Source organism: Tetranychus urticae, chromosome 1 (assembly GCF_039701765.1).
Source record: "Tetranychus urticae isolate SD_2017Ah chromosome 1, NJAU_TeUrti_SD_1.0, whole genome shotgun sequence".
Lineage (NCBI taxonomy): Eukaryota > Metazoa > Arthropoda > Arachnida > Trombidiformes > Tetranychidae > Tetranychus > Tetranychus urticae.
In genome coordinates, this window is record NC_142958.1 from 30,568,926 (window position 1) to 30,595,627 (window position 26,702).

A 26,702-nucleotide genomic window follows, 5' to 3' on the forward strand; every position below is an offset into this window, starting at 1 on the left:
AGAAGCTCCAAAGCTTGCCGTAGTATAAATGAATTAGTGACTGTTTTGTTTTGTGTTTTTTTGATTACTTTTCGTTTTACCTCAATAATTTCTTTTTTGTGTCTATATTTTGTCGTTTTTAAATGAATAACCAAAAACCATCTTTAAAGCGAGTCAACACAATGCCTCCTCTAAAACCTGGACTCAGCTCAGCAAATAAATCAGCACAATGTAAGTATTAACATTTAGTATACAATAGTTTAAGGTTTAATCAAATAAGTTAAAGATGAATTGCTGTATTGCCTCTGTTTTCTCCTTGATTCTTTCTTTCTTCTTCTTAATCATTTTATCCTTGACTTATCATCTTCAATTTTTCAAAATTAGATTTTATTTCCAACTCTTTCATTCATTTTTTTTCTCATCCCTTTGCTCCCATACACATTTGATGCTATTTCTTTTTTACTTCTGTTTTATTTCTGGTTACCAATAAACTCTCTTTCTTTTTCTACCTTCTTTCTCCTTGCAAACATTTTTCATGACCATACCCATTAACTTGGCAGCTGCTGGAGCCGTCGATGAGGACATATTCTTGAAGGCATTCGATGATACTCCCAAGGTCAACTTGCAATCGCTCAGAGAGGCTGAAGCAGAGTTTCGCTCCATGTGTGATCTTTTAAATAATTCCAATATTGACTGGCAAAGACGTATCGATGCTTTGCGCCATTTTAGAGGTTTAATTACTGCCGGCTTAATGGAGTACAAAGAAATTGTGGATAGCCTTAAATTAATTGAACTTCCTTTTCAAGTTTGTGCAAAAGATTTAAGGAGTCAAGTCGTTCGCGAGGCTTGTATTACCATTGCATTTATGTCGTTCAAGTTGGGTTTAAAATGTGCTCGTTTTTGTGAAGCTTTGTTACCTACTCTTTTCAACTTGATACCTAATAGTGCCAAGATAATGTCAAGCTCAGCTTTGGTTTGCATAAAACTAATAATCCAACATACCAAATCAGCTCGTCTTATACCAGTGGTAGCAGCTAACTTGAGTTCTAAATCAAAAGAAATCCGTAAAGCATCTTGTGAATTCTTAGACATAATTGTTCATACTTGGTCATCTCACAGTTTAGAGAAACATACTCAACAACTAGCTGAAGCAATCAGACGTGGAATCAGCGATGCGGATGCTGAAGCTCGACAATCAGCTCGTAGAGCATTCTGGGGATTCGCCGAGCACTTTAAAGATCAATCAGAATCACTTCTGAATTCACTCGACCCAAGCAAGCAAAAAGCCCTTTTCAGTGAACATCCTTCAGTCAGTAACTCAAGTAGCACTAATTCATTAATACAATCGGATTCGGGACATCATTCACTTCAACCTAGGTTAACATATAATTCGCCTCGTTCCATGCCATTTTCATCAAGCAGCTCTGTTGAAAATCTTAATAGACCCTGCAGCAGTCTTTCTTCTATGAATCGTAATCGATCTGGAATTCCAATCTTTAATTCACCAAAAGTTGATCCAGGTTCGCCTAAGTTTTAACTTATATTGTGTGTGACTTTTCAACCAAAGTTTCGTTTATGCATGTAAATAAATCCATCTCACCCCGCAACTTGTACTCTCTTCTCGACCACTACACATACTACCCTCTTTGTCGTTCATCACTTACTGGATTATTTTGTTTTCTTATCGCTGTATTTATTTGTATGTTCCAATTTTTTATTTTATCTTTTCTGTCTTTTTAGTTGCAAGCTCTGCACCCTACCCTCTCCGCTCGACGAGTGCTATTGACGTGGGCGCAGCAAGGCGGGCAAGATCCCGAGCTGCTGTTGCTGTCGCCAACGCCAGGTCCAATTATGTGTCTGGTGATCATTTGAGTAAGTTTTTTAAACTCAAACTAACAAACAGAAACTTACATTTTTTAATAGCCGATGGCTTACATTTAATCAAATCATGAATAATTTCCATGATTTTTTAACAATTTTTTCTATTTTATTTTCTAGCGCGACCTCCAATCAAAAGGACACCGACAATATCATCAACTATCTCATCTAAACCAAATAACAATGTGACGCCAACTTCAGACACAATCACTCGTTCACGAGGTAGAATATCTCAATCTCAACCTACAAGCCGTTCAACCTCACCTAGTAGAACTGGCATATCTCCAATCGATTCTCAAGCATCTAGGTCTAGAAGACGTTCGGGTATTCCTGTGTCTACAAGTCGAGAAACAAGTCCCTCTCGTAGTATAGCAAGTTATGCTGCAATGGAAAGACGCCTTAGTAATAGCTCAGGACGTTCTAAGCTAATAGCTAGTGGAAGTGTGGAGTCAAAAACAAGTGGTAAACAATTAATGGCGGAAAAAATATTACAACAAAGCCAAGAAGCTGAAGCAGCTATGGCTAGTGCTTTGCGAACTGCCAATCCCATCCTTCCAAGGCATCGGTACGGGTTTGACGACCATTCAGATGAAAGCGAGACCTCAAGTGTTTGCTCTGACCGGTCTTTTGGAGGTAGAAATATCGAGGTTAGTTTTAAAATGATAATTATGATCGTGTTCAACAAGTTTTGTTAAACCAAACTTATCATTTTCCTTTTCTTGAATTTTTGATGATTCTTAACATCCATTAAAACTTATCTGATTTTCTATTCTATAATTTTCTTCTTCCTGAACAGGATGTTTCAGAAATAATCAGAAATCTTTCAAGTAACCATTGGTCTGATAGAAAGGAAGGTTTACTCAGCTTACAATTTTTCCTTCGTCATTCAACTCGCTCATTACATACTTATGAATTGAAACGAATCACCGATATCTTTACCAAAATGCTTTTGGACCCTCACACTAAGGTATTTATTCATTATCAATATCACAACATTGTAAATTTTACGTGCAAAAATAATGATGGAACTAATTTTTTCTTATCTATTCTTTTAAAATTTTTAATTGTCATGCATTTTTAAACTGTTTCGTTTAACTTCTCTCCGTTACATGCACAATCTTTTACCATACTCAACCACTGAAAAGACGTTCACTTTATTTTTGGAGATCCTCAATGAGCTCATTATTTCCTATAAGCATGAACTCAACAATTGGCTCTACATTCTCATGACTAGACTATTTTTAAAGATGGGCCATGACACGCTTAATTCCGTTCAATCGAAAATTGCTGAAACATTGGACTTAATTCGTGACTCTTTCTCATCCTGTGACCAATTGCATGTGATAATTAGATTTTTGAGTGATCAGACTCAAACTCCGGGTGTCAAATCAAAAATCAGTACACTTCTTTATTTAAATTGCCTTTTATCCACCATTGAACCCGGAGAATGGGCCACCAACAGTCAACACGAGACTCAAGTTGCTTTGATGAAAATTATCTCATGGACTGCTGATCCTAAAAGCTCTGAACTTCGTAAATGCTCAGCAGAAGCTCTTTTAAATCTTTTTAACCTAAATGAAACAGAATGTCTCGACAACTTGTACGGTTTACCTAAAAACTATCAAGATGCAGCTCTTCAAGTTATCAAAAGTAAACGGAGGTCAGCCCAAGAGGCCCATTTCGCTAAAATTTCTTCACCTCTTCATAATCCCGGAGCATCATTTTTCAATGGCCCCAGTCCATCCAGACACTCATATAATGATATCGATGTGATTAGCAGTGGAAGTAGAAGTCATACAATCAACAGCCAAACCAAAAAGTTCAACAAGAATGAGTATTTATACGATGATGCAGAAAACATGAATCCTGAAGAAATTTACAACTCACTGAAACAAACCACCGATGAAATACAAAAGTATCAATTTGAGGTTACAATGGATAAAACACTGACAAGTTCACAAACTCAGGTATTTTCTGAGGGACTAAAAAATGGTTCAAACAACGATTCAAATCATATGAAAGCGTTCCTAACGAGTTCTCAGGAAATTGCATCTCTTTCCAAGGATTCTGGAATAAGTCAAATTGATGGTAACATTAAACCAATAACCAACACTCCTACCAGACCAAACAATTCGTCCTGTAATTCATCGCCAACTAGAGCTAGTAAATTATTCACCGAAAATTCAGCTACACCTACATCATTTAGTGGTAATCAAATCGAACCTGATACACCTGGAATAGATAATATAACATTGGTCTTAAGTAATCTCAAAAGTAGCTCAAAAGATATTCAATTTCAAAAGTATGCTCTTAATGAATTAATCGAGTTGATACGAGAAAGTAACAGCCAAAAATGGGATAAATATTTTAAGGATATTTTGAAAGTACTTCTTGACAAGATAAGTGGTGACCCAAATAGTATTATCCGTGCTCTCTCATTGAAAGTTATGTGTGAACTTTTGGTCCAACAGACACACTATTTTCTTGATTATATTGAATTAACCATTCTGAGAATATTAGAAGCAAGTAAAGACACAGAAAAAGAAGTTCAAAGTGCATCATCAAGTGCAGCATCAACGGCAGCCGCTGTTTTACCCTCCGAACAATGTCTCAAAGTTTTAAAAAGTGTTATAACCACCGGAGAGTTTCCCATGAACCAGGCAGCCATCAAAATGCTTTTAAAGGTAAAAGAACAATAATTTTATAAATGGTAGAATGATTTACACCAACTATCTGAAAAATCATAGCAATAACTAATTTTTATATATTTATTTGACTTTTTTTTCTTATTGCTTATCTTCGGAAGATGATTGAGAAACAATCACAGGAGACTATTGAACATCTATTACCAGATATGATGCCGCCATTGATTCAGGTAAATTTTGTAAATAAACATTTAAGCGTAAAAATAAGAAATGAGACTCTATTGAAAGTAAGAAAGGAGAAGACAAAGAAAATGGAGAAATAATCCTGACTGGAATTTACTCGTTTTTCAACCAAATTGCCATTTATTTTTTGTTCAAATATTCAACTGATCCATGCTCATCTTTTTTGTCTTTTACTCTCTTCCCTTTTTGCGTCTCTTTCTTCCCTCACCTTTCATCCATTTTCTCATTTTTTTGTCTTTATCGTTTCTTTAGGCATATGACAATCCTGAAAGTGCTGTACGGAAAGCTGCTGTTTTTTGTATGGTTGGCGTACACGGTCGAGTCGGTGAACGAATGAAACCTTATCTTAATGGTCTTAGTGGTAGTAAAATGAAACTCCTAAAGCTGTATATTGACAGAGCAAAAAGCCAGTCAAGTGGCAGTAATTCACCAGTTAATTCAAAATATGATCTGGTAGAAATGAAGAAATAAAGACAAGCTTTTTTATTGAGACAATCATTTTAATTCATCTTTTTTTTATTTTGGTTGAACAATTCAATCGGCTCTTGTAGCTAATTTGAGGAATAAGGAACTTAAAAAGGAAACAAACTCCATCTGATAGAGGAAAGTTGTGTTATCTCATTATCAGATCAATCGACTCTATCGATGGGTTGAACAGTTGTTTCAGTTCCTCTGAAAGATGATGTAGTTATGGCGGACAAGATAGTTGAGGTGAATGACGGTGATGATGATTCTGAGGGTTGAGATGACGATGATGGTGGATGAGTTGAGATTGATTCTGAGGATGGAACCACTGTTACGATGTTTTCGTAAACTGGTGATGGATTTGTGGCGATTTCATCATCAACTTGCGATGTTGGGGTGTTCAGATTAACTTTATCAAGAGCTTGAAGCATGGATCGATGATTAGATGAAAATGGAAATGTTGTCGTTGTTTCAACATCCAAAGTGTAACCAATGGTCAAACATGAGAATAACAAAATGATGTGTAAAGCTTTCATTCTTAAATGTTTCAAGGATTGTTCACACACAAAAGGCAAAGGAGAAATAGAAATGAAATGATTTATTTAGGAAACTTGAGGAAATAATTTGAATTTAGGTTGTCTTTTTGAAGAGGATTGAGTTCGTATTAGAGTACAGAAGATGAGAATAAGTAGGAGAAAAAGGAAATTGACAGAATGCCTAAGGCCATGTCTCTGTTCTCAAATGTTGATTGGTCAAAATTTTTAAGGTTAAAGGTAGCCAAGGTTATTTTTCAGGTTTCTTCTAGCGTAGTGTTCAAGGACTAGTTTTTGGTCCCATAATTATCCGAAAAGTAACCTAGGCTACCTGAACTAAACTTTGACCAACAACCAAAATTTGAGGACAAGGACAAAGCTCAAATACTTCGGGCAATTTCTTTTCTCCTACTTGGAATTTTGATGAAATGAGCGTAGATTTCACTTTGGTTAAAAAAATACATTTACAACTAGAAACATCAATTCATCTCCTTTTTTATGTTTGGTTTTTGCTCTCGTTTATTTCCTTCCAATATTTTTATTTACTACGCTTTACCATGGCAGCTTCACTCATGCAACTTGTGTTGTTAAAAGTCTTTGCTGAGAACCAGGTAATTTTCTTCTCCTAAGGAAGCGAGGCCATGGTAAAGGCCATTCTAAAGATCTTGGTATTACAGGAACAGGTGAATCACATTTACAGGATTGGCAGGGAGGGTGATCACAATTCAAATTTCGACAGTTCTGAACCTTTTCAAAGAATAAAAGCATACGGAACCACCAAATGCGAGACAAATAATTAGTTGATGATGAAGTCAATAATGAGTGATTATAAACCAATGTATGATAAATCCAAAAGACCATAGTGGTAACGTAATACGCCAAAATGATATCAATCAAATAGTGACCTCGAGAAATGATCACACATATCACACCTCCAAAACAGGATAGGAAGAGCAAAACATGGAAGAGTTTCCAAGCAATTGTTCGGCATCTTGATGGCATAAGGTATTCTCTTAAAACAAGAAAACCTAAAGTGAGAATGACTGTATGTCCACTAAAAAGGTAATCTCCACAATAACTGTGTCGTCCATTAATGGACAAACCAAAACCTAAAAGCATATATCCAACTCTTGATGCTATTATGGACACATATTCTCCAAATGAGATGTCAAGTGGTTGGGTTCCATTATGCAGTTGAGGTTCACAATGATAAAGCCTATTAGCCAGTGGAAACACTGTGGATATCATACAGACACCCCTAATTAAATATATGATTCCCATCATCAGTGAAATTCTTTTCAATATTACAACTCTATATCTGTGAATGAAGAGTAAAAAAATAACAAGACAAGAAACAACAATGATTATGTATTCAGCAACATCCAGTGTCCAGTCTATTCGTGGCAGGAGATCAAATCCTAAATCTGGTAAAGGATGTGTAATGTCCATTGGTACCCTTTCATGGACTACTGCTAGAACAACTAGATTTGAGACCATTCCAAAAAAGGCAAATAGAAAAGCAAGTATAGCCCGGCAATAGTCCTCATCACCGTAATTACGATTTACACAAGTTTGTTGATTATTAAAATGATGATTCGCAATGATAACGACATTACAAGGATTTTTGCAATGATTTTTACAGGGATTTTTGCAACGCTTAACCCCACGGCCAGCCTCTAACTGTTCTTTTGGATACTCGCTTGAAGCTTCAGATGTTGAATTAGATGTTGCATTAGATGTTGATGATGTAGACACACCTGATCCACCACTAACCATTTTTGAAGAGTGACAATGCCTTTTGACAAGCAATTAGAACAATTTACCTGGTGATGAGAAAATAGATAGAAAAGTCAGAACATTAGAAAAACCAAGACAAACAATGGTGACAAATAAATAAAAAAAAATAAAGGAATGCAGATATAAGGTCAGAGGGAGCACAAACTTACAAAGTATAACTACTCTTAGTGGATACAGATTGAGCCTAGTAGGCCAATAAAGATGAAAAGAAGATTCTGACTCTCTATAGTACCAATGTGTTACTAATTATTTACAACCAAAATAAATAATGATTAAGATTGCACATTACTAAAAGGAAACAAGTAAAAATTATATTTAGTCTAATCAATACGCTTAAAGTGTAAGGTCATGTTAATGCGCATACTCAAATGACGAGCAGACTCACAGCCAAGACTTCAGAGCAAAGTAAGAAATTTCAATTCAAAATCTTTCAAAAAATCATAGATGGCGACTGTAAAAGTTGGTTAAACGGGCGTTGCCTTCAAATTACATTTAAAATTGAATGAATAAACTTCACTTTGATTAAATGAGCAATTGCAATTAAAAAATTTGATTATTTCCAGCTTCTCTGAGGTAAAACAAAGATTAAATTAAAGCTAAAATTCATAATAATTCAATATAACTTATGATTTTAATCAGCAAATGATAATATTCAATTGAACCTCGCCTCAGTCAATTTATTGAAATATTTTTTGTGAATTTAACAGTAAATTGATTGTATCTAAATTTTTACTTTGATTATCGGCAATTTTGTTAAAAAATATCTCTGACTAAATCAATGCAACTCGATCAATGTTCAAAGATTATGATAAAAGTTCAAATTGGGAGCTTGATAAGAAATAGAGGAATTAATTATCTTGTTAACAATACAAAACATGACAATAATAGTGGTTGTAATTAAGCTAACAATTAGTTGGAAATGTGTATCGAAAGGCAATTGAATGGATAAACCTATTTTCCTGATAAATTGCAACATATTGCTGAATAGTGAGCATTTCAAGTAAAAAAGGATGTTGTTAATTGACGAATACGAATTGTCAGGAAGTTGTCACAATTTAAAGCGAACGTTGTCGTTATGATTCAGGGTTGAATCGAGTTTATGAATGGACCAAGAATAACAATTGATCTTGAATATCAATCTAATCCATAGATAAATTCAAATAAAAGAATATTCCTGATAATCAGCAAAAATAAAACCGATTAAGTGATTCCCAGGAAAATGCATGATTAGTAAAATCAAACCAATGATTAAAGATCAGGAAATATCGCTAAGATTAACTTTCTTTGTTTCAAGACAAAAGCTTAAACTCAAACGCCTTGAGCTGAAAGACAAGCCAAGTGAGGCTAACTTCAGGTCATGTTCAGTCCTTGTAAACAATCAAATCAACAACCTTGTTGATCGTAATCATTAGAGCGACATTATGTTTACAACATTAACAACAATTTTGCCCTCAATTGAGTAAAATAGTCTAATGGTAAGACAATAAATTTTGATAATTAAAGATGAAAGTAATTATAATTGAAGACAATTTGCTTTTACTTTTTAACCTAATTTTTTCTGGTTCCTTGACAACATTATTATCCAGGAATAGATTGGATGATGGTTCAATTGTGATCTGTTAGATCGTTGATCAACGTCAATACATCTAAATTGAGTTTAACCCTGAAAAGGGTAAAGGGTAAACTCAATCATTTACTGAATCATTCATCAACATGACTGTCATTTGGTTACAAATCATTTAACAGTGAAAAAATACAAAATTAGAAACATAAATCAAGCAAGATTCAAGGTTAACCCAAAGGTTACCAGAAATGAACACATCAATAATGTTGTAAAGGTTTTGGGTAAACCAGAAAAGGTCAACCTTTCCAGGTAAATAACTCACAAAGATAATAACATAAATAATAAATAACGCAAGTTAATACATTTGTATTAATATTTTCACAGTTTGTTATGTATTCAAGTTAAATGTTTAACGCTATTATTTGTATTAACACGAAACTTGGCAAAGTGATTGTTGTATGAAAAAAAATATACACAACCATAGGAACAGTAAACAATATTAAACGTAATTTCATTTTACTGTTTAATTGTGTTTAAGGTAAAGATTATTATTTAACTAATTAATGTTACTCCAGAGTCAAATGATTATCATCTTGAAACAATAAATAAATTAAACAATAAATTGTTTAGTGAACCAGTTTTAAAAGCAAACCTTTTTTCGGTCAGTTTAACAAATCAATATTCATTTGTGAGAAATGAGTTGAGGAAATGAAATTGGTTGAATATTAAATTTAAGGTAAGGTTGACATTGAATTGTCAGCTTGAAAGATGAAAGTTAATTATCATTTATATTAACAATTTACACACACCACACCCAGTCTGGTCTTTTTAATCAATACTGATGAGGTTCATCACTATAATCACCATCAACGAGTAAACCATTGTGACCGTGAAAATAAATGAAATCAAATCAATCGGAAGTTTTTCCTAATTGAGTTACACCTTTACTAATTAAGATTGTAACTGTAATCATTAAATATAGCAAATTTACAGAATCATTGACTGTTCAATGAAACTGAAAATAAGTGAAACAGAAAAGGTGAAACAAAAATAGAAACTCAAATGTAACTCCATTCATGAGTTTTTCATGTAAACATTAATAATTAATGGCTCTTGTCCAGGAGGGACTTTTTTTGCTACTTAATCAATGTTTATCTATCATCACAGGATTATTTGAACAAGTTAACAGCCTGGAATCATCTGAATCAGAGACAAAAACCAGTAAAACAATTAAATCTTTAATCAATTTACATCGAAACATCAACAGCTTTTATCTTTCTGATTCTTAGCAATTTTTCACCATAGCAACAAATCAACGCTAGTTGCGATTGCAAGTTGTTTTTGTTAGACCAAATTAAGTGAAGCAATAGGAATTGAAACAATTAGATAATGTTTTCCTATGACAATTCAATTTTCAAGGTTAATAGTGATGATTGAATCAAATCATCAATGAGGTTGGGTTGAAAACATTAGTCTTTTAGTTGAAGTTGAACATCTTTTATGATCATTTATTCAACCAAACCTTTTTTTGATGAAAGTGCAAAGCAAAACTTGTATTTTGGAAAATCATTTTCCAGTGAAAATATATTCAACAAACAGGGTAAACATTGACTAACCATTTGATAATAATGATATCATCATCATGGTATGATCAATGTAAAATGATAACAATGATGAGGTTCACTTTGATGGTAATGTTTAAAAACAGTCAACCAAAAAAAGGTCGTTGAAATGTAATGCAAAGTGGAGGAAGATGAATCGATTAATAACCATTGATTGTTGGTGGAAATGTGAAATCGTTGTTTTCACCGTTAATGGTATTCAAATTTCACTTTGACTTTACCATAATGATTGTATTATAGACAAAGTTTAAGTTTATTTACCTTAAAACAATCAATAAGCTCATTTATTGCGATCAAATATCAATCCTTTCATTATTTTCATTATGAATCAGGTAGATGCCTGATCCAATGAAAATGAATGAAAGACAAAAGCAACAAATTTATTGTGTTTCAAATAATGTTGATGAAATGAACAAATGCCTTCAATTGTGAAAAGGTTAACAATTGAATCAACCGTTAAATGTTTCGTTGATATCGTGAAATGTTAAACACAATATTAAATTGTGAAATGTGTAATCAAAAAATCATCGAAAGTCGTTTCGATCATCTGAAGTTCAAGTTTATTGAACCTCTCACCTTGTAATAACGTATTTTCCCATGATTTAACCTTATTATCAATAGAAGCATTTTCTTGCTTAGATTTGTCTATGAAACTATAAGGGTTAAATGATAAATAATAATTTAGTTCAATGCTGTTTCAACTAAGGTGAGTAAATAATAATGGTCTTTTTACTTGATAGTTTCACTCATCGTCGAAGATGAAAATTTTGATCCAGAACTCAGCTAAATTTTAACTACCTTTTAGTTTTAATCTCCTATTTTACAGATGAAAAATTTGAATATTTTTGCATTTGTAATAAGGGAGATTTAAATTTGAGTTGATATTCTGGATCAAGATTTTACATTTATAATTAAAGACTGTGATTTGTCTTCTTAACAATTAATTGCGTTTTTTCTGTACATTAAGTGCTTTTCTGTTGTTTTTCTTTAAGTTAAGTTCTTTAAGAATGGTAAGGCTGTTGATTATTCTTGAGAGTCTTCAAAACCTTTAAGGCTTAATCGCCTTTTCATTGCTATCTTGATTAAGTTTTCAGCTGATTCTTTTCCAGTTGCTTGTACCATTGAATAAAGTATTCCAGATTCATCTTTGACTAAACTTGCTGGATCACCAAACTGGGCAACATGACCAGCATCCATGACTAGAATTTTATCTGAGTCCATAACAGTGTGTAAACGATGGGCAATCGTTAGAACAGTACAATTAGTGAATCGTTTTCGGATTGTTTGTTGAATCAACTCATCGGTTGATGGATCGATATTGGCAGTGGCTTCATCTAGAACCAAAATCTTATTATTATTGAGGATAGCTCGAGCAAGACAAACAAGTTGTCTTTGACCGACACTTAAATTGGTTCCACCATCAGTTATTTTTGAATCTAGTCCACCCATTTCATCGACAGCTCGTTTCAATTGAACTTGAGTCAAAGCCTCCCATAAATCGGCATCAGTTTTCAAACTAAATGGATCCAAATTGTAACGAACTGTTCCCGTAAATATGATTGGTTCTTGAGGAATAATTGAGATCTTCTTTCTCAAGTCATGCAATCCAATCTGAGAAATGTCCACATTGTCGATAATGATTCGTCCCTCAGGTTCAGTCATTCTGTATAAGGCAGTCATGATTGAACTTTTACCTGCTCCTGTTCGACCAATAATTCCAACCTTTTCTCTAGCCTTGATAGAGAAGTTCAAGTTGTCTAATACTGGAGGTTTTGATAAATCATATCTTAGATAAACATTCTTGAATTCAATATTACCACTATCAGGCCATGATTCTGATGGTCTGTTTGCTGGTGTTGAATCCAATTCAGCTTCAGGTTTGATGTAACTGAGTTCATCAATTCGTTCAACTGAGGTTAACATTGTTTCAACTTCAGTCAACTGTCTCATACCCCACTGAATAAGACCTGCAAGGGCAATACTTGATGAGATAACAAGACCAATGCTACTTCCATTGAGAGAGTCCATAACAACTAGAATTATGACCATAACTAGAACACTGTAAACATTTGAAATGGTGTAAACTAGACTGATGAAGAATCGAGATGAAGCTATCCATGTGAAATAAGCTGAAGAATGTTCATCTTGAAATAGATCAAAATTTTCATTGAATCGTTTCTCAACTCCAAAAGCTCGAATTGTTGTTAAGCCTGAGACTGATGTAGACAAATGAGAGAAAACTGGAGTTTTGGTGACACCTTCCAATCGTTTTACATCTCGAGCTATATTAACATAATAAGCTCGAGCAATGTATGAAACAATGAGCAAAAGTAATGAAGGTATAGCAAGATAGCCATTAACGACAGCCATTAAGATAATTTGTCCAGCACAAGTTGATAAACAGAATAAAGTGTCGAACATTGTGGCAGGAAGAAAATCATCAACCATTCCCATGTCTCGAGATACACGATTAAGAATGATTCCTGGTGGATTATTATCAAAGAATGAGATTGGAGCTCGGACAACAGCTTTAAATAAATTATCATGAAGTTTGATAGAAGCTTTCATACAAGCTGCGAAAAAGGCAATGTTACGAGTTAAGCACCAAATTGTTAAAGCTATTGTTAATCCAGTAAAGAAGTAGATGTTAGTCATGACACTGAAATTGTCCACGAAATTTAAAGGCACGAATTGAGTTTCATTTCCCGATGTGAGTGCAATGGCTCTTCGCTGTTCGGAGTCGGTCCAGAGTGAAAAATAATATTCAATGAAAGAGATTAGAGCTTGAGCTCCATTAATATAAATAAACCAAAAAGGCAATAATAATGGTCCGATTCCAGCTTTGGTGTAAGTCCAAAGAGAATTAGATTTCGATACAACTCCAAGTTCATTGGCATCTGCATCTTCGTCATCGTCTTCGTGACCTTTGTGAGGATTGAATTCTTCAACTATATCGTCATCTAGTATACTTGCAGAGGTCATGATCGATGCAACGGAAGATTGACGGCTAAGACGTTTACTCAATGTTCGTGTGACCTTCTTTTCAGCTGGAGCATGTTTGTCAGGTTGTGAAGATGCTATTCCTTCGATGAAATCAGCACCTAACTTTAAAAATTCAGTGTAATCCCCAAAACAAACTTGTTTCTCATTTTTCAAGTACAATATTCGATCTGCTTGTTTAAGGAATTGTAACTGATGTGTAACCAAAACCACAATTTTATCTTTTAAAAAGCTTTTGACACTTTTCTCGAAGATGTGCTTCGCAACGGGAGCATCGACAGCTGAAAGAGGATCATCAAGAAGATAGATATCTGCTTTAGCATATAAAGCTCGAGCCAAGTTTATTCTAGCCCTTTGACCTCCACTTAATGAAGCTCCTCGATCACCAACAACCGTCTGATCCCCAGCAGGTAATATTTTCATGTCTCTCTCAAGAGCAGCAACATGGATAACCTGCTTGTAACGAATTGAGTCAAATTCATTTCCAAACAAAATATTTTCTTGAACAGTTCCTGCAATGAAAAAAGAAAGCAGAAATTAGATGTTTGATCTAAAAATAATTACTTTCATTTACAATAAATCATCCTTTTCATCATCTTTTTAACAACAACCAGATAAATTACAAATATAATATAATCTCCAACAAAGGCTATAATAGTATTCAAAGCACAAAAGCAACTTACCAGCAAATATCCAAGCTTGTTGACATGCATATGACATTTTACCGCTAACTTGCATTGTTCCTTTACTTGGCTTTACTTCACCCAAAAGAGATGTTAAAAGCGTAGATTTACCCGAACCAACAGGACCAATAACTGTCAACAACTGATTCTTTGTAATTTTGAAATCTATTCCGGATAAGACTGGATCATGATCATCTCTCCATCTAAGCTCCACATTTTTACACTCAATGACTGGTTCTGAAGTTTTCCAATTATTGCTTTTCTGAGAATTATTTTCTTCCAGCTCTGGTAGCTCTAAGAACTTTTGGATTCTCTTAATCGAGATCAGAGCTTCGGCACCCGATGAAATACCCAAAGGAATGAAGAATGTGATTGTATATTGTAATTGTCGTACCAAAGCCATTGCAACGAATACTGTTTTAGCAGTCAAGTGATGACCAGTTAAAATGAACACAACCAAAATTAAAAACATGATGAGCTTTTCTGACACTGTTCCAGCACCTAAATTAACTCCCTTCAAATAAGCGGCTCCTCGGATTTTGGCTACTTCACGTTTACGTGCGTAATCCACAAGTGCTGCAAATGGCTTTTCCCAAGCGTACATTTTAATAACTCTCATTGCGGGAATAAATTCATTCATTAATCTTATCCTCTCATCGGTTCTGATAGCTCCAGCAGTACGAAGTTTACCAAAAGCTTTTCCCATGAAGGTTTGGAAAGGAGCGAAAAGGAAAAGAACTATAAAACCGACCACAGCAGAAATACCGAGTTGAGGCCATAGAATCCAAAGATAAAGAACTACTTGAATTGGTCCAAAGATGAAGAAGAATGGAAACTCAGCGGCATAATCAAAACGAGCAACATCATTTGATAGTAGATTAACAATTTGACCGGTTGTAGTTTGGCCCAATGCCTTCTGAGATAATTTCAGTGTTTTATGGTAAATCAAGCGACTACAGGCAACACGGGTTTCAAGTCCTCCTCTACGAGCATAAAACCAATAGTAGTTGTTCGTATATGAACCCAATATCTGAGAGACGACGACTGCCGCTCCATAATAATAGATTTTAGTTTTTATTGATTGTATGTCAGCTCCTGCTTTACTCATTTGGTAAATTAGATCAACCAACTCTCCCATGAATAATGTTTGCACAAAAGGAAATATATTCTGTGAATTGAAAATTTAAAAATAATTGAAATGATTTCTAATGATTCATCAAGTTGATACAGCACTGGAGTTAGTTCCACACTAGAATCAACTGTCAATTCACTCTCTAAAAGAATTAAGTTTTATTTATAAGCAAAAATCATTACCTGAAAAACTAGAAGTATGAATGAAAATGAGTAATTGGGTCCAATGGCTCTAATTATGGCCCAACCAAGACTTGGCTTTTTTCCTCCACCTTTTGGATCTTTGGAACTTTTCTTTAATTCTTTCACCCATTCTCTATAAGAAACAAGAAATGGTTAATCAATGTTGGTTCAAACAGATGACAAAGTTTTTCTTATTTACTTTTCTAATTTGCTTCCAATCCATTCGGATGCTGTCGACTTGGGACAAACTTCAAGATCAGAAGTTTTCAGTCGTTTATTTTGAGACTCAATGAAAAATTTTGTTAACCACCTATTCGGATAGATTTATCACAATTAATAGCTTATAATATAATGATCAAAACAAATTCAATTTACTCACCAAAAGACTAATTTGCTTAAAAAATTGGCTCGATCAAATGATGATTTTTTGCTGATTGTTGGTTGAAGACCCATTTTTATTGAAATTTAAATACTTATTGAACAGTAAAGAAGTAACAACAAAAAAGCTTTGAAGGCTTCAATCAATTTGAAGCTTAGAGATTTTCCTTCGACTCAAGACAACCAAATGAATTAATTTGATCAAAGCATAATTATTATATTTTATATTATTTTACAACTCAACCAAACTACAATCAGTTGGTATTGCAAGATGGTATAAGATTAAGGTGAACTCATGAACAATTTTATTCTGGATGAATCTTAATTCACACTATTTTTCTCAAGATTAATCCGATGGAGACCTCAATAAATCAACTTCAAGTCCAAGTCACATTGTACTTATAAAAATAGTCACTTACAGAATAACATGATAAATAAGTTACAATACAAGTACAATAGACCTAGAGATAGCAATTAACTTCTGATAAAAACATGATTAAGTTATTCTCACCGTCGATTGTCAAAAGCCTTGCTATGAGAACATGAGAGACAAAATCGACAAAGTGTATTAAATCAATGATAATATCAATAATTTGAGTGCTATTGTTAACATGTATGCCACTAACTGATGTTGAATTTTTATTGCAGTGAATTTACCTAAATACCTGAAGTAGAACAAAATTTCACCATATTTCTTGATTCTATGTGAGATTGAGCAACTTTAATTGCGCTAAATGGGTTGTCGATAACAATTATTTTGCATTTTGTCTGCAATATAATTTACCAGAAAATGATGGAATAAAATTAACTTAAATCTTCTATTGTAAGTGAAGATGAAAAGAGATACTTTAGTCTCATACAATATTAGGGATATTAAGAGTGTAATAATATGTTTATTAGTTTGACAATTTAGATAAAAAAGCCTAATTTAGTTATATATCCTTCAAGTAACAATTAATCTAGAAAAATGAAAGCACTGCTTAATCAATTGTAACTGGTTTGAGCCCTCAGAAGAAAGGTTGAAATTCAATGATCTTGAATTCATAATTAACTCTGTACTCAACCAAATTGTGGTAACAAATTATCTTGTCAACATTTTGAAGTTGTGATGAACTCAACAACAATAATACATATTATCAGATTATCTGTTTTTCAAATAATGAAACTCATGAACAGAGGAAATATTTTATTGCATTAAATTTTCCGTCCATGCGCTTCCTCTAATTATTAATTTAATAAAGGCAATGGAAACGAGAAAATGTTAACTTCAGATTAATAAGGTTAATTTGGGTATAAATCAGAAGCGATCAAAAACCAATAATGGATCGAATAAAGAAAACATTGAAAAAGACATTTCAATTGTTAATGAAAAGTTTCGTGCAACGGAACTGATCATTGTATTCTGTAGACTAATTGAGCAGAATCGCAGATAAAGTACATTAATAGATAAATTAAACTGAATTGATAATCACAGTAATATATTTATTGATCAGTGGTTGGCAGCACTAGACTGAACTCAATGGATATAAAAGGCAAAATTGTGAACCTGAAGTGACAGTGAACAAGGAAAAAGCATCTAAATTTTGTTCACATTTTTCTGATTCTTTTTGCTAATAACGCCATTATTATTCATAATAAATGAAAGTGATTTTGTGATTCAAATAATTGTCAACCTACTAAAAGTTGATCAACGTCAAGACATAAAATTGAGTTTAACCCTGAAAAGGGCAAAGGGTAAACTCAATCATTTACTGAATCATTCATCAACATGACTGTCATTTGGTTACAAATCATTTAACAGTGAAAAAATACAAAATTAGAAACATAAATCAAGCAACATTCAAGGTTAACCTTAGTAAATGAATAAGGTTGAAATGAACACATCAATAATGTTATTAACCAAAATGGTTTGAGGTAAACAATCAAAAAGATGAACCTTTCCCGGTAAATAATCCAAAGATAAAAGGATGATATGAATTATGAATGACATGAGTTTATATAATAGTTACGTTATATCGTCAAGTTATTAAACATGAAGGCGAAGCGTGATATTTTATCTCACAATCAACTTAAAAAATTTATCTAGTTTAATGACTTTGAATGAATGCTCTTCAACTTGCAGCATTAGTCTACGAAATTATTTTGAAAAAAAACATTATCGACATGAAAATATCTTCAGATATGTTGATATGTTAATGTTTATTCAATAAGTATCATATCAATACACAATATATATAATCATTTGAAGATACAATGATGATATCGACAGTGATGCTAATGTTTCATCCTTTATAGTGAAAAGGTTAACAATTGAACAGTTTTGATTTCTTGCTTTGCATAGTGATTGATCATTCAACGTCCAATTTATTTTGTTCATCAATTTAGTATAATTTTTAGTGATTTACTGATTTGTTCAGAAAACTATCACCTTTAAAAATGCCTCCAAAGAAAGCAATCCAAGGAAGCGGTTTTATTCCACCAATAGGACAAGTATCAATAGGAAACCAGTCTGGTAAGGTTGTCGTTATTCGAGAGACTAATGTAACAACGACCACTAAGGAGAAAATCGTCGCTTACCCTAAAAAATAACCTTTAATCAACTGGAGTTTTTCATGTAGTTTCCCTCATTTACTGCTGTTAACTCTTAACATTTAATCAATTTTTATATGTAGGATTAAAGATGTTCAAATAAATTTATAATCATTTGCAACAATTGAAAAACCAATGTTATCCAGCCATTAACATTGCCTATTATTAATGGCAAGTTTTATTTACTACGGTTCTGGTTTTCATCTTGAATTTTTCGTCTTTCTGGTTCACATGAGTCCTGAGACTGTAAATTATATTGATAACTATAAGAATCAGTTGGTATTGCAAGATGATATAGATTAAGATGAACTCATGAACAGTTTTATTCTGGATGAATCTTAATTCACACTATTTTACTATTCAAGATTAATCCAATGGAGACCTTAGTAAATTAACTTCAAGTCCAAGTAACATTGTAATCAAAATAGTCACTCACAGAATAACATGATAAATAAATTACAATTCAAGTACAATAGACCTAGAGATAGCAATTAACTTCTGAAAACACCGTTGAAGTTACTCTCACCGTTGATTGTGATTTTAAAGCCTTGCTACGAGAACATGAGAGACAAATCGACAAAGCGTATTAAATCAATGATTATATCAATTATTTGAGTGCTATTGTTAACGTGCATGCGACTAAATGATGCTGAATTTTTATTGCAGTGAATTCACCTAAATATCTGAAGTAGAATAAAATTTCACCATATTTCTTAGTTCTATGTGAGATTGAGCAACTTTAAGGTGAATGTGGTTAGGCAAAGATCTTAATTAAAAATTAATCAATGTAGATTAATAAATTTAATCTGAATCGATAAAATGCTTAATCTAGATCAATTTTCGCGGCTTGACTCATTGAAATGTTTTGTTTACTTCTTAACCGGACACTTATGATGTGTTTAAAGATGAATGGGGAAAAACTTCAATCGTTATAATAGTTACGTTATATCGTCAAGTTATTAAACATGAAGGCGAAGCGTGATATTTTATCTCATAATCAACTTAAAAAATTATCTAGTTTAATGACTTTGAATGAGTGCTCTTCAACTTGCTAAATTAGTCTACGATATTATTTTGAAAAAAACATTATCGACATGAAAATATCTTCAGATATGTTGATATGCTATATGTTTATTCAATAAGTATCATAAGTATTAGTGAAAAGGTTTATTATTGAACAGTTTTGATTTCTTGCTTTGCATAGTGATTGATCATTCAGCGTCCAATTTATTTTGTTCATCAATTTTGTTTAATTTTTAGTGATTTACTGATTTAATCAGAAAACTATCACCTTTAAAAATGCCATCCGAATGCATCAAATGGCCTAAAGTAAACGGTTTTATTCCACCAATAGAACAATTATCAATAGGAAACCAGTCTGGTAAGGTTGTCATCATTCGAGAGACTGATGTAACAATGACCATTAAAGAGACTATCGTCGCTTACCCTAAAAAATAACCTCTAATCAACTGGAGTTTTGCATGTAGTTTCCCCCATTTACTGCTGTTAACTCTTAACATTTAATCAATTTTTAAATGTAAGATTAAAGATGTTCAAATAAATTTATAATCATTTGCAACAATTGAACAACCAATGTTATCCAGTCATTAACATCGGCTATGATTAATGGCAAGTTTTATTTACTACGGTTCTGGTTTTCATCTTGAATTTTTCGTGTTCGCCTTTTTTTCTGGTTCACATGAGTCCTGAGACTGTAAATTGTTAACTATAAGACTTATTAACATTAACAATAAGCGAATAGTTTGTAATCATTAAATTTCAAAGTTTACTAATCTTGTTTGAGTTTACGAGCCATAAATTTAGGTTAAAAAATCGAAAGGTTAATCTGACTCAAACTGACTTTGAACCAGATTTTAACTTACAAGAGCCTAGTTTGATAATTTAATTAGGAAAAGTGAATCTAAATATAAACTCGCCTAAAAGTTTCTTTTAAATAATTAAGTTGGAAGTTTTTTTGCTTCCTTTTGTTACAATTATAATTGCATACGATATTAGGTTTTAACAATTTTTTTGCTTCATTTCAGTTTATTTATAAAACATTTTTTTCTGGTTTTTTTTTCACTTTTTTTACCCATTAATATGCATTGTAGTGATTTGAGTGAAGCGAGACAAACTAGCATTCAGTGGTTCAGCTTTAAAGCAAAATAAAACCTAAAGCGATTCCCTTTTCGTGTTACTTGTTTTACAGGTAAATGCATCATAACTTATTTATAATACATTTTATAGACTCTTCTTCAATCCAGGCTTAATAACGACAAAACAAAAAGTATTATCAAAAACAATTATTTCAATCTTCTTTGGTACCTGGAAATATCAAGGTAACAAGTATCACAGTATACTGGTATTAGTCAATTTAATCAATTGGCTGGGACCATCTGAAATAAAGTGGACAAATAATCAATCAATGCTATTAATAGATGGCAAGGGTAACCATTAGCATTGAGTTCCGTAGCAAATACTAGGAAACCCAAAAAGGTATTAATACAAAACATATTTTTCCCTTATAAGTTCAACTGTCTTTAATTGTCCAGCTTGATACAAATTGATTGTTGCATTAAATGAAAGAAATGTCATTTAGTTGATAATGCATATCAAATGTAAATGTTTCCTTAATGACTCGTTTAAAACTGTAATGTTTATCAGAATCAAATATTAATATAATAATGCAAAATAACCTCATCTAGGCAAAGTCACTAAACTCGAGTGCAATATTCAAGTGAATGTTTTATCAGAATCAATTCCAGACAAGAAAAAATAACAATAATCTTGTTTTAGGTCTGAACAATTGTAATCAATTTGTTACTTTGATCATAATGCAAAATAACCCGATGATACCAGAAAAGTCAATAAACTCAACCTGAAAAGGCAAACACAGTTAACTTGTTTTAATGGTAAATGTATAAATATTGAAGCAAATTTTGGAAGATCAGATTTAATGAAATATTGTCCTTTTCAGCTGTTTTAATTCGCAATTTAAATTGACTGCAACAGTTAACATTTCATTATCAAAGATATTAATTTCTTGGATTCATTATAATCGTTTGGTACAAAGGTAGAATAAAGCAGATTTGATTAACTATGTTGAATTAGTGCGATATCAAATTGTCTGTCAACTTGAGCCATGGATCATGATGTTTGGATGAAATGGTTTCATTCATTTGGGTTTAGTCTGTCAACTGATACTGTACTTTTAAGCAATTGACATAAATGAGTTTTAACCCATTTTTTATCAATTGGAACTTTCATCATTTGATTCTCGCGAGATTAAAATAAAATTTTCAGTTTCAGTTGTAACCATCAATAAGATTCATCCATTAAAGTATTGCTTCGCTTTAAATTGGGATAATTTTAGATAAATCATGAGATCCCTTGAGATGAATATTTTAACTGAACTATTTAATAAAAAGTTATTACTAATAACTGTATTTTTCTGGTTAAATGCTTTAACTAGTTCAATCGTCGACAATAGTTTATAACTGATTAGACAGTTATGTTTATCATTAGTTGATTGAATTGAAATTGATCAAGTTAAATGTTCATCTTTCCTCTCAGATCTTAAATTGAATTTGAAGATTGAGAAAAAATGAACCAATGAAATGAGCCAAAATTGGATTAACAATCTGATGTAAGCCAAGATTGGATAGGAAATGGGAAATAACAATGTAATCTGATTTAATAATGATGATCAAGATGATCAAGATAAATGTAATAAAAGCAATTCTGGTTAACTTTTAAATTAATTATTGAAGTTGATTCACCATTCATTTTCAAGGGAAAACAATGTTGAACTGATTCGGTAATCAAATCAAATCTGGTTTGAACAATCAATGGCTTTAAAACAGAAAAGGTCAAAACACAATTTGGAAGTAAAATGATAAAAAATTTGGTTACTGTTGTCACACTTAGACTTGATTTAATTTACTAAATAACAATTAACAATCGTTCATTGAATTGACTAAAGGAAACATTTTTGGAAGTGAAATCCAAATCTGAAAGTCTTATTGTTGTTTATGTCAACATTGATTAACTGTGATTAATAACGCCTACGATGACGATGAAATTGAAGAGGATATGAATGAGACTCACAATCATTATCGTCATGATTAACTTGTAATGTAAGAAACAAGCTAATATTACAGTTGCTTTTATGTAACAATCAATGACTTTCAATTGAAGCATAAATTGACTCTAAATGCTGTAATCAGTAAATGAATTGATCGTTAAATTGAACAATTAAAATACAATTGTGCAATTTGCTGTTTTTTGTAATTGTCAAGAAGCTATAAAAAAAGATGAAACAGTTGCAAGGGTTTAATTTGTTGTGTATATCAATTGGTTTATGTTGATTTTGTTTTGGAGTTATTTTACAAATTTGTTTTCCTTGACATGCTACTTTCAATTGGCTTTGATTCATGGTAAACAAGATTAATAAGCTGATAACACAATTAAAAAACAGCTTTTAATATTAATTGACATCTCATGTTTTTATTTTGCAAATCGCCTTTACAAGTTCAATGTTTTCGCTATAATCGCCATGAAAAGTTCAACTGAAAACAAGTCTTTTTGTCTTCCTTCTGAATCACAGCTTAATCACATTACATCTTAAAGACGTTTTCATGTAAACAATTTGACCTGGAACACCTTGAAATGAGATATTATGACTAAAGAATGACTTCACTCAGAAGATGATAAAATGATGAAAAATGATGAAAAACCAGACAAAAATATGTCGAGATATTTCATGATATTTCAAGGTTTATCTGTAAATTGTTTTTCACAATTGAAATCAATTTCTGTGTAAAATTAACTTTAATTATTGAAAAGGTTTAAAACAATGTAAGCATATTTGATAGTTTAACGACACAGAGTTTCACAGTTCTTTAGACACTTGAATTGATTAATTTCCTGGGGCAATTGCTGTTGAACAATTCAAGGTTTATGATTAAATTAAATTTCTAAATAAAGTAATTTTCAGCTTAAAAGGGAACCTGATTAAAAGCATAAACTGATTTTCATGATATAACAAACATTGAGCAAACAGAATGGTTTACAAAACGCTATTCAATCATTTTTCAGGTAAATTTTTTCACTTCTCAAGTGAGTGGTTGATTAAATATTGAAGCAATCAAATCAACTAATGTTTGTTCAAAGTAATGTCTTTATTGTAAAATATATGTTTCACTTTATTTACACTTTCACAAGTAAATAAAGGTTAACTTTTTCCTCATCCGATGTTAACCATTAGAGACATTTATTAATGGTGATTAATAGTTTTCATTTGATTTTTATGAATTGTTGATTGGCTTTCTTTCAATACAGTTCAATTGAGTCTTTTGTGTACTTTAAATCAGGGCTTTTGGTTGGGATATTTGAGCCATTTATTTTGATTAAACTATTACTTTTAGAGGTAATCAAAGGGGAAAAAAAGTGAAAGGATAACAATTGAATTTAATCAATTGAAAAATCAAGTTACAATGGATGGTTAGAGTTGAGTTGCTATTGATTTATAAAAGGGACAAATTGTTACGTGAGATTCAAATGACCTGATAATTTAAATGTTAGACTCAATTCAAGGTAAAGATTAACTTGAGTTGATGAGCTGAATAATTATTAAAATATGAAATAAATAATGATAGATATTGGGTGAAATCAAATTTTTTGAGGTTAACAGTTATGAGACAATTTGTGAGTTGATAATGAAAAGTAGACTTATCGTAATTGTTCAATTATTTTACAAATGATTGAAGGTTTCCTTTTGAACTTTTGGTTAACATTTTACCTAAAATTGGATTAAATTGATTAACCCAATTGATCAGAGAGAAAATAAAATTGTGATTCATTTTAATTTCATATATTGTTGCAATACAAATTATTGCTGTTTAACAGGTTTACGGTCTAAGTAAAATTAGTCAATTTTCACAGTTTGATTTACAATTTAATTTGAGTTTATGAGTGAAAACTGTTAAGTTAAATTGTAATCTTTACTGTTTCAAGTTATGAACTTTCATTTGTACATGAAAATCATTAGACCACCATGATGATGAGGATGATTTGCTGAACAGTAAATAAGTCAATCACTTTTTGAAAGTAAAAAAATTAGATGAGAATAGAATCGGTAAATGCATTCAAGTAAAGATGTTTATAACCCTTCAAGTGAATCAGACAAAAAAGTATAAGAGCATGATGATGATGAAGATGTGATGAAGGACCAGAATAAATTAGTGAAGATTGATGAACAAAAAAGTGTCTTCAAATTGAGACAAAAAAGGAGGAAAAGTGTTAAAAGCAAGATTACCGTATTTCCGAACATATAAGCACTGTGCTTATGAACAGAAATTCCTCACTGCGAAGTCCATGTTTATCTTCATAAATAAGAACACTGATAAGCAATTACATAGAAGTACATACAAAAAACCTGTTTTTTAACGAGTGTGGAAGCACATAGTGCTAATCTAAAGTGAGGAAAAATGCGCTTTTAAGTGAACGTTTCATTAATAAGCCTCGGCTTATATGTTCGGAAATACGGTATAATAGAGTTGCGTCTGTCTTTATAAACATTATTGAGTTGATGATATTGTTTGATTACAACGTATTATATAAAATGATAAAATATAATACAAAAGCAACATCATCACATTGAAATGATAATTGTGATGATGGAGATGATAATCGACGTTTTTTTTTGTGTAAGCATACTTGTAAGACCGTAAACATTTATCAACAATAAATAGCAGTGATTAGTGAATGTAAAATGTTGATGGCTGTTAATGACAATATTGAGACTGATGATTGTGCTCAACAATTTGATAATGAACGAATCATAAAGTGACAATAGAATGATTAAACAATGTAAAACCTTGTTTAACTTCAATATTTATCATTATTTGATAAATCAATGTTGACTTTTGGATGGGAATAAGGATGGAAAGAATTGGAAAAAATGGAAAATTGAAAAAAGCTTTTTTATGCAAAAATAAATCTTAATGTATTGGGAAAAGTAATGGGAAAAGATAGCTGTTAATGGCTAGTCAAGTGGGTAACATTCTTGGCTAAATTGAAATTGTAATTTCCTGCTCATATCGGTAAACAAAATAATTAATTATGAGTCACCATTGGAATGACCAAAGTTCCGGTTTAACAGTTAAAACCGCTTAAGCCGATAACCAGTTGTAGAGTTGTTAACCTGTTACAAGGATTGCCACTTTTTTTGTCTCTCTGGTTAAGTTGCTTTCTGATCTTGTAATGTAGATATCTTGCTTACAGGTTATGAGAGGAATTACAATTACAATTAAAAATAATAATTATCTTCAACTTACCTTTGAACAAATGTAACCTTGATAATGAAGAGATGAGTAAATCTCACAATGGAAAACAGTTGAGGTTAATGATGTGTTTTGATGATAATAACGGTGTAAAATGTTTCCACCATCATTTTGGAGACAACAGAAACAGTGAACAGTGAAGAACAATTAATGTATGTTGTAAAGGCAAACAGTTACAAGAAAAAATTAAACACAAATCAATCAATAGCAATTCTTGTCCAAAATCACCTAGTAGATATTGAATTGATTGACACACTACCTAATGATGATGATAATGATGATGCGGAGGATGATAAATGACACAATAATATAAGTATTTTGACAAAGGATGATGATTAAAGATAGAGAAGGAAAGCTTGAATAGCAACAGAATGAGAAGGAAAACAAAAAACAAAACGATTCAAAGTGTTTAATATGATCCTTGGTTTAATTTACGGTAAATACACAAATTAAATGAGATTTAGAGTTACAATTATTAATGGTAACCGTCAACAATTGGATAAAGTCAATCAAAAAATGTACACTTGGATTATCAAGAACAAATTGAACGATCCATTTCAGAAACGATCTCAACTATGACTCAATTTCCTCAAATGCAGGAAAAAAGTCTTTATTTGTCCACCAGATAGCGACACAATGCAGTCAATATTATTTTGTTTTTATAATCAT

General features: G+C 32.0%; 3 protein-coding genes across 6 annotated transcripts; 1 reads left to right on the plus strand and 2 right to left on the minus strand.

The window, feature by feature from the left end:
- The first annotated feature begins 9 nt into the window (after positions 1-9).
- On the plus strand, positions 10-5,240 carry LOC107361646 (CLIP-associating protein 2). Its single transcript, XM_015928493.3, has 8 exons — positions 10-210; positions 540-1,499; positions 1,720-1,851; positions 1,978-2,504; positions 2,654-2,824; positions 3,003-4,541; positions 4,664-4,732; positions 4,998-5,240. Exons 1-8 carry the CDS (start codon positions 123-125, stop codon positions 5,214-5,216), a joined length of 3,705 nt encoding a protein of 1,234 aa, XP_015783979.1. The 5' UTR covers positions 10-122; the 3' UTR covers positions 5,217-5,240.
- LOC107361649 (phosphatidylcholine:ceramide cholinephosphotransferase 2) lies at positions 5,225-26,600 on the minus strand. 4 transcript variants are annotated; one of them, XM_015928496.3, is made up of 2 exons: positions 26,028-26,600; positions 5,225-7,566 (listed from the first exon to the last, which is right to left on the minus strand). In XM_015928496.3, the coding sequence occupies exon 2, from the start codon at positions 5,744-5,746 to the stop codon at positions 5,375-5,377; it is 372 nt and encodes a 123-aa protein (XP_015783982.2). In that variant the 5' UTR covers positions 5,747-7,566; positions 26,028-26,600; the 3' UTR covers positions 5,225-5,374. The 4 variants fall into 4 exon arrangements, with proteins under 4 accessions (XP_015783982.2, XP_089121948.1, XP_089121947.1 ...); XM_089265822.1 differs by lacking the exon at positions 26,028-26,600 and adding an exon at positions 7,690-7,869; XM_089265821.1 differs by having other exon boundaries at positions 5,794-7,566; positions 26,028-26,166.
- LOC107361645 (ATP-binding cassette sub-family C member 4-like) lies at positions 11,429-18,912 on the minus strand. The gene is made up of 5 exons (XM_015928492.3): positions 16,103-18,912; positions 15,923-16,033; positions 15,724-15,856; positions 14,410-15,577; positions 11,429-14,238 (listed from the first exon to the last, which is right to left on the minus strand). Exons 1-5 carry the CDS (start codon positions 16,174-16,176, stop codon positions 11,750-11,752), a joined length of 3,975 nt encoding a protein of 1,324 aa, XP_015783978.2. The 5' UTR covers positions 16,177-18,912; the 3' UTR covers positions 11,429-11,749.
- Positions 26,601-26,702: the final 102 nt, after the last annotated feature.

What these genes read in the sequence shown, in the direction of transcription:
- LOC107361646 (XM_015928493.3), top strand. Translation starts at nt 123, where the DNA reads ATGAATAACCAAAAACCATCTTTAAAGCGAGTCAACACAATGCCTCCT. An exon ending in AGCAAATAAATCAGCACAAT is followed by an intron (nt 211 to 539) that starts GTAAGTATTAAC and finishes TTAACTTGGCAG; the next exon opens with CTGCTGGAGCCGTCGATGAG. An exon ending in TTTTGGACCCTCACACTAAG is followed by an intron (nt 2,825 to 3,002) that starts GTATTTATTCAT and finishes ACCACTGAAAAG; the next exon opens with ACGTTCACTTTATTTTTGGA.
- LOC107361649 (XM_089265821.1), bottom strand. Translation starts at nt 7,519, where the DNA reads ATGGTTAGTGGTGGATCAGGTGTGTCTACATCATCAACATCTAATGCA.
- LOC107361645 (XM_015928492.3), bottom strand. Translation starts at nt 16,176, where the DNA reads ATGGGTCTTCAACCAACAATCAGCAAAAAATCATCATTTGATCGAGCC. An exon ending in TCATACTTCTAGTTTTTCAG is followed by an intron (nt 15,578 to 15,723) that starts GTAATGATTTTT and finishes TTCAATTCACAG; the next exon opens with AATATATTTCCTTTTGTGCA. An exon ending in ACAAGCTTGGATATTTGCTG is followed by an intron (nt 14,239 to 14,409) that starts GTAAGTTGCTTT and finishes TTTTCATTGCAG; the next exon opens with GAACTGTTCAAGAAAATATT.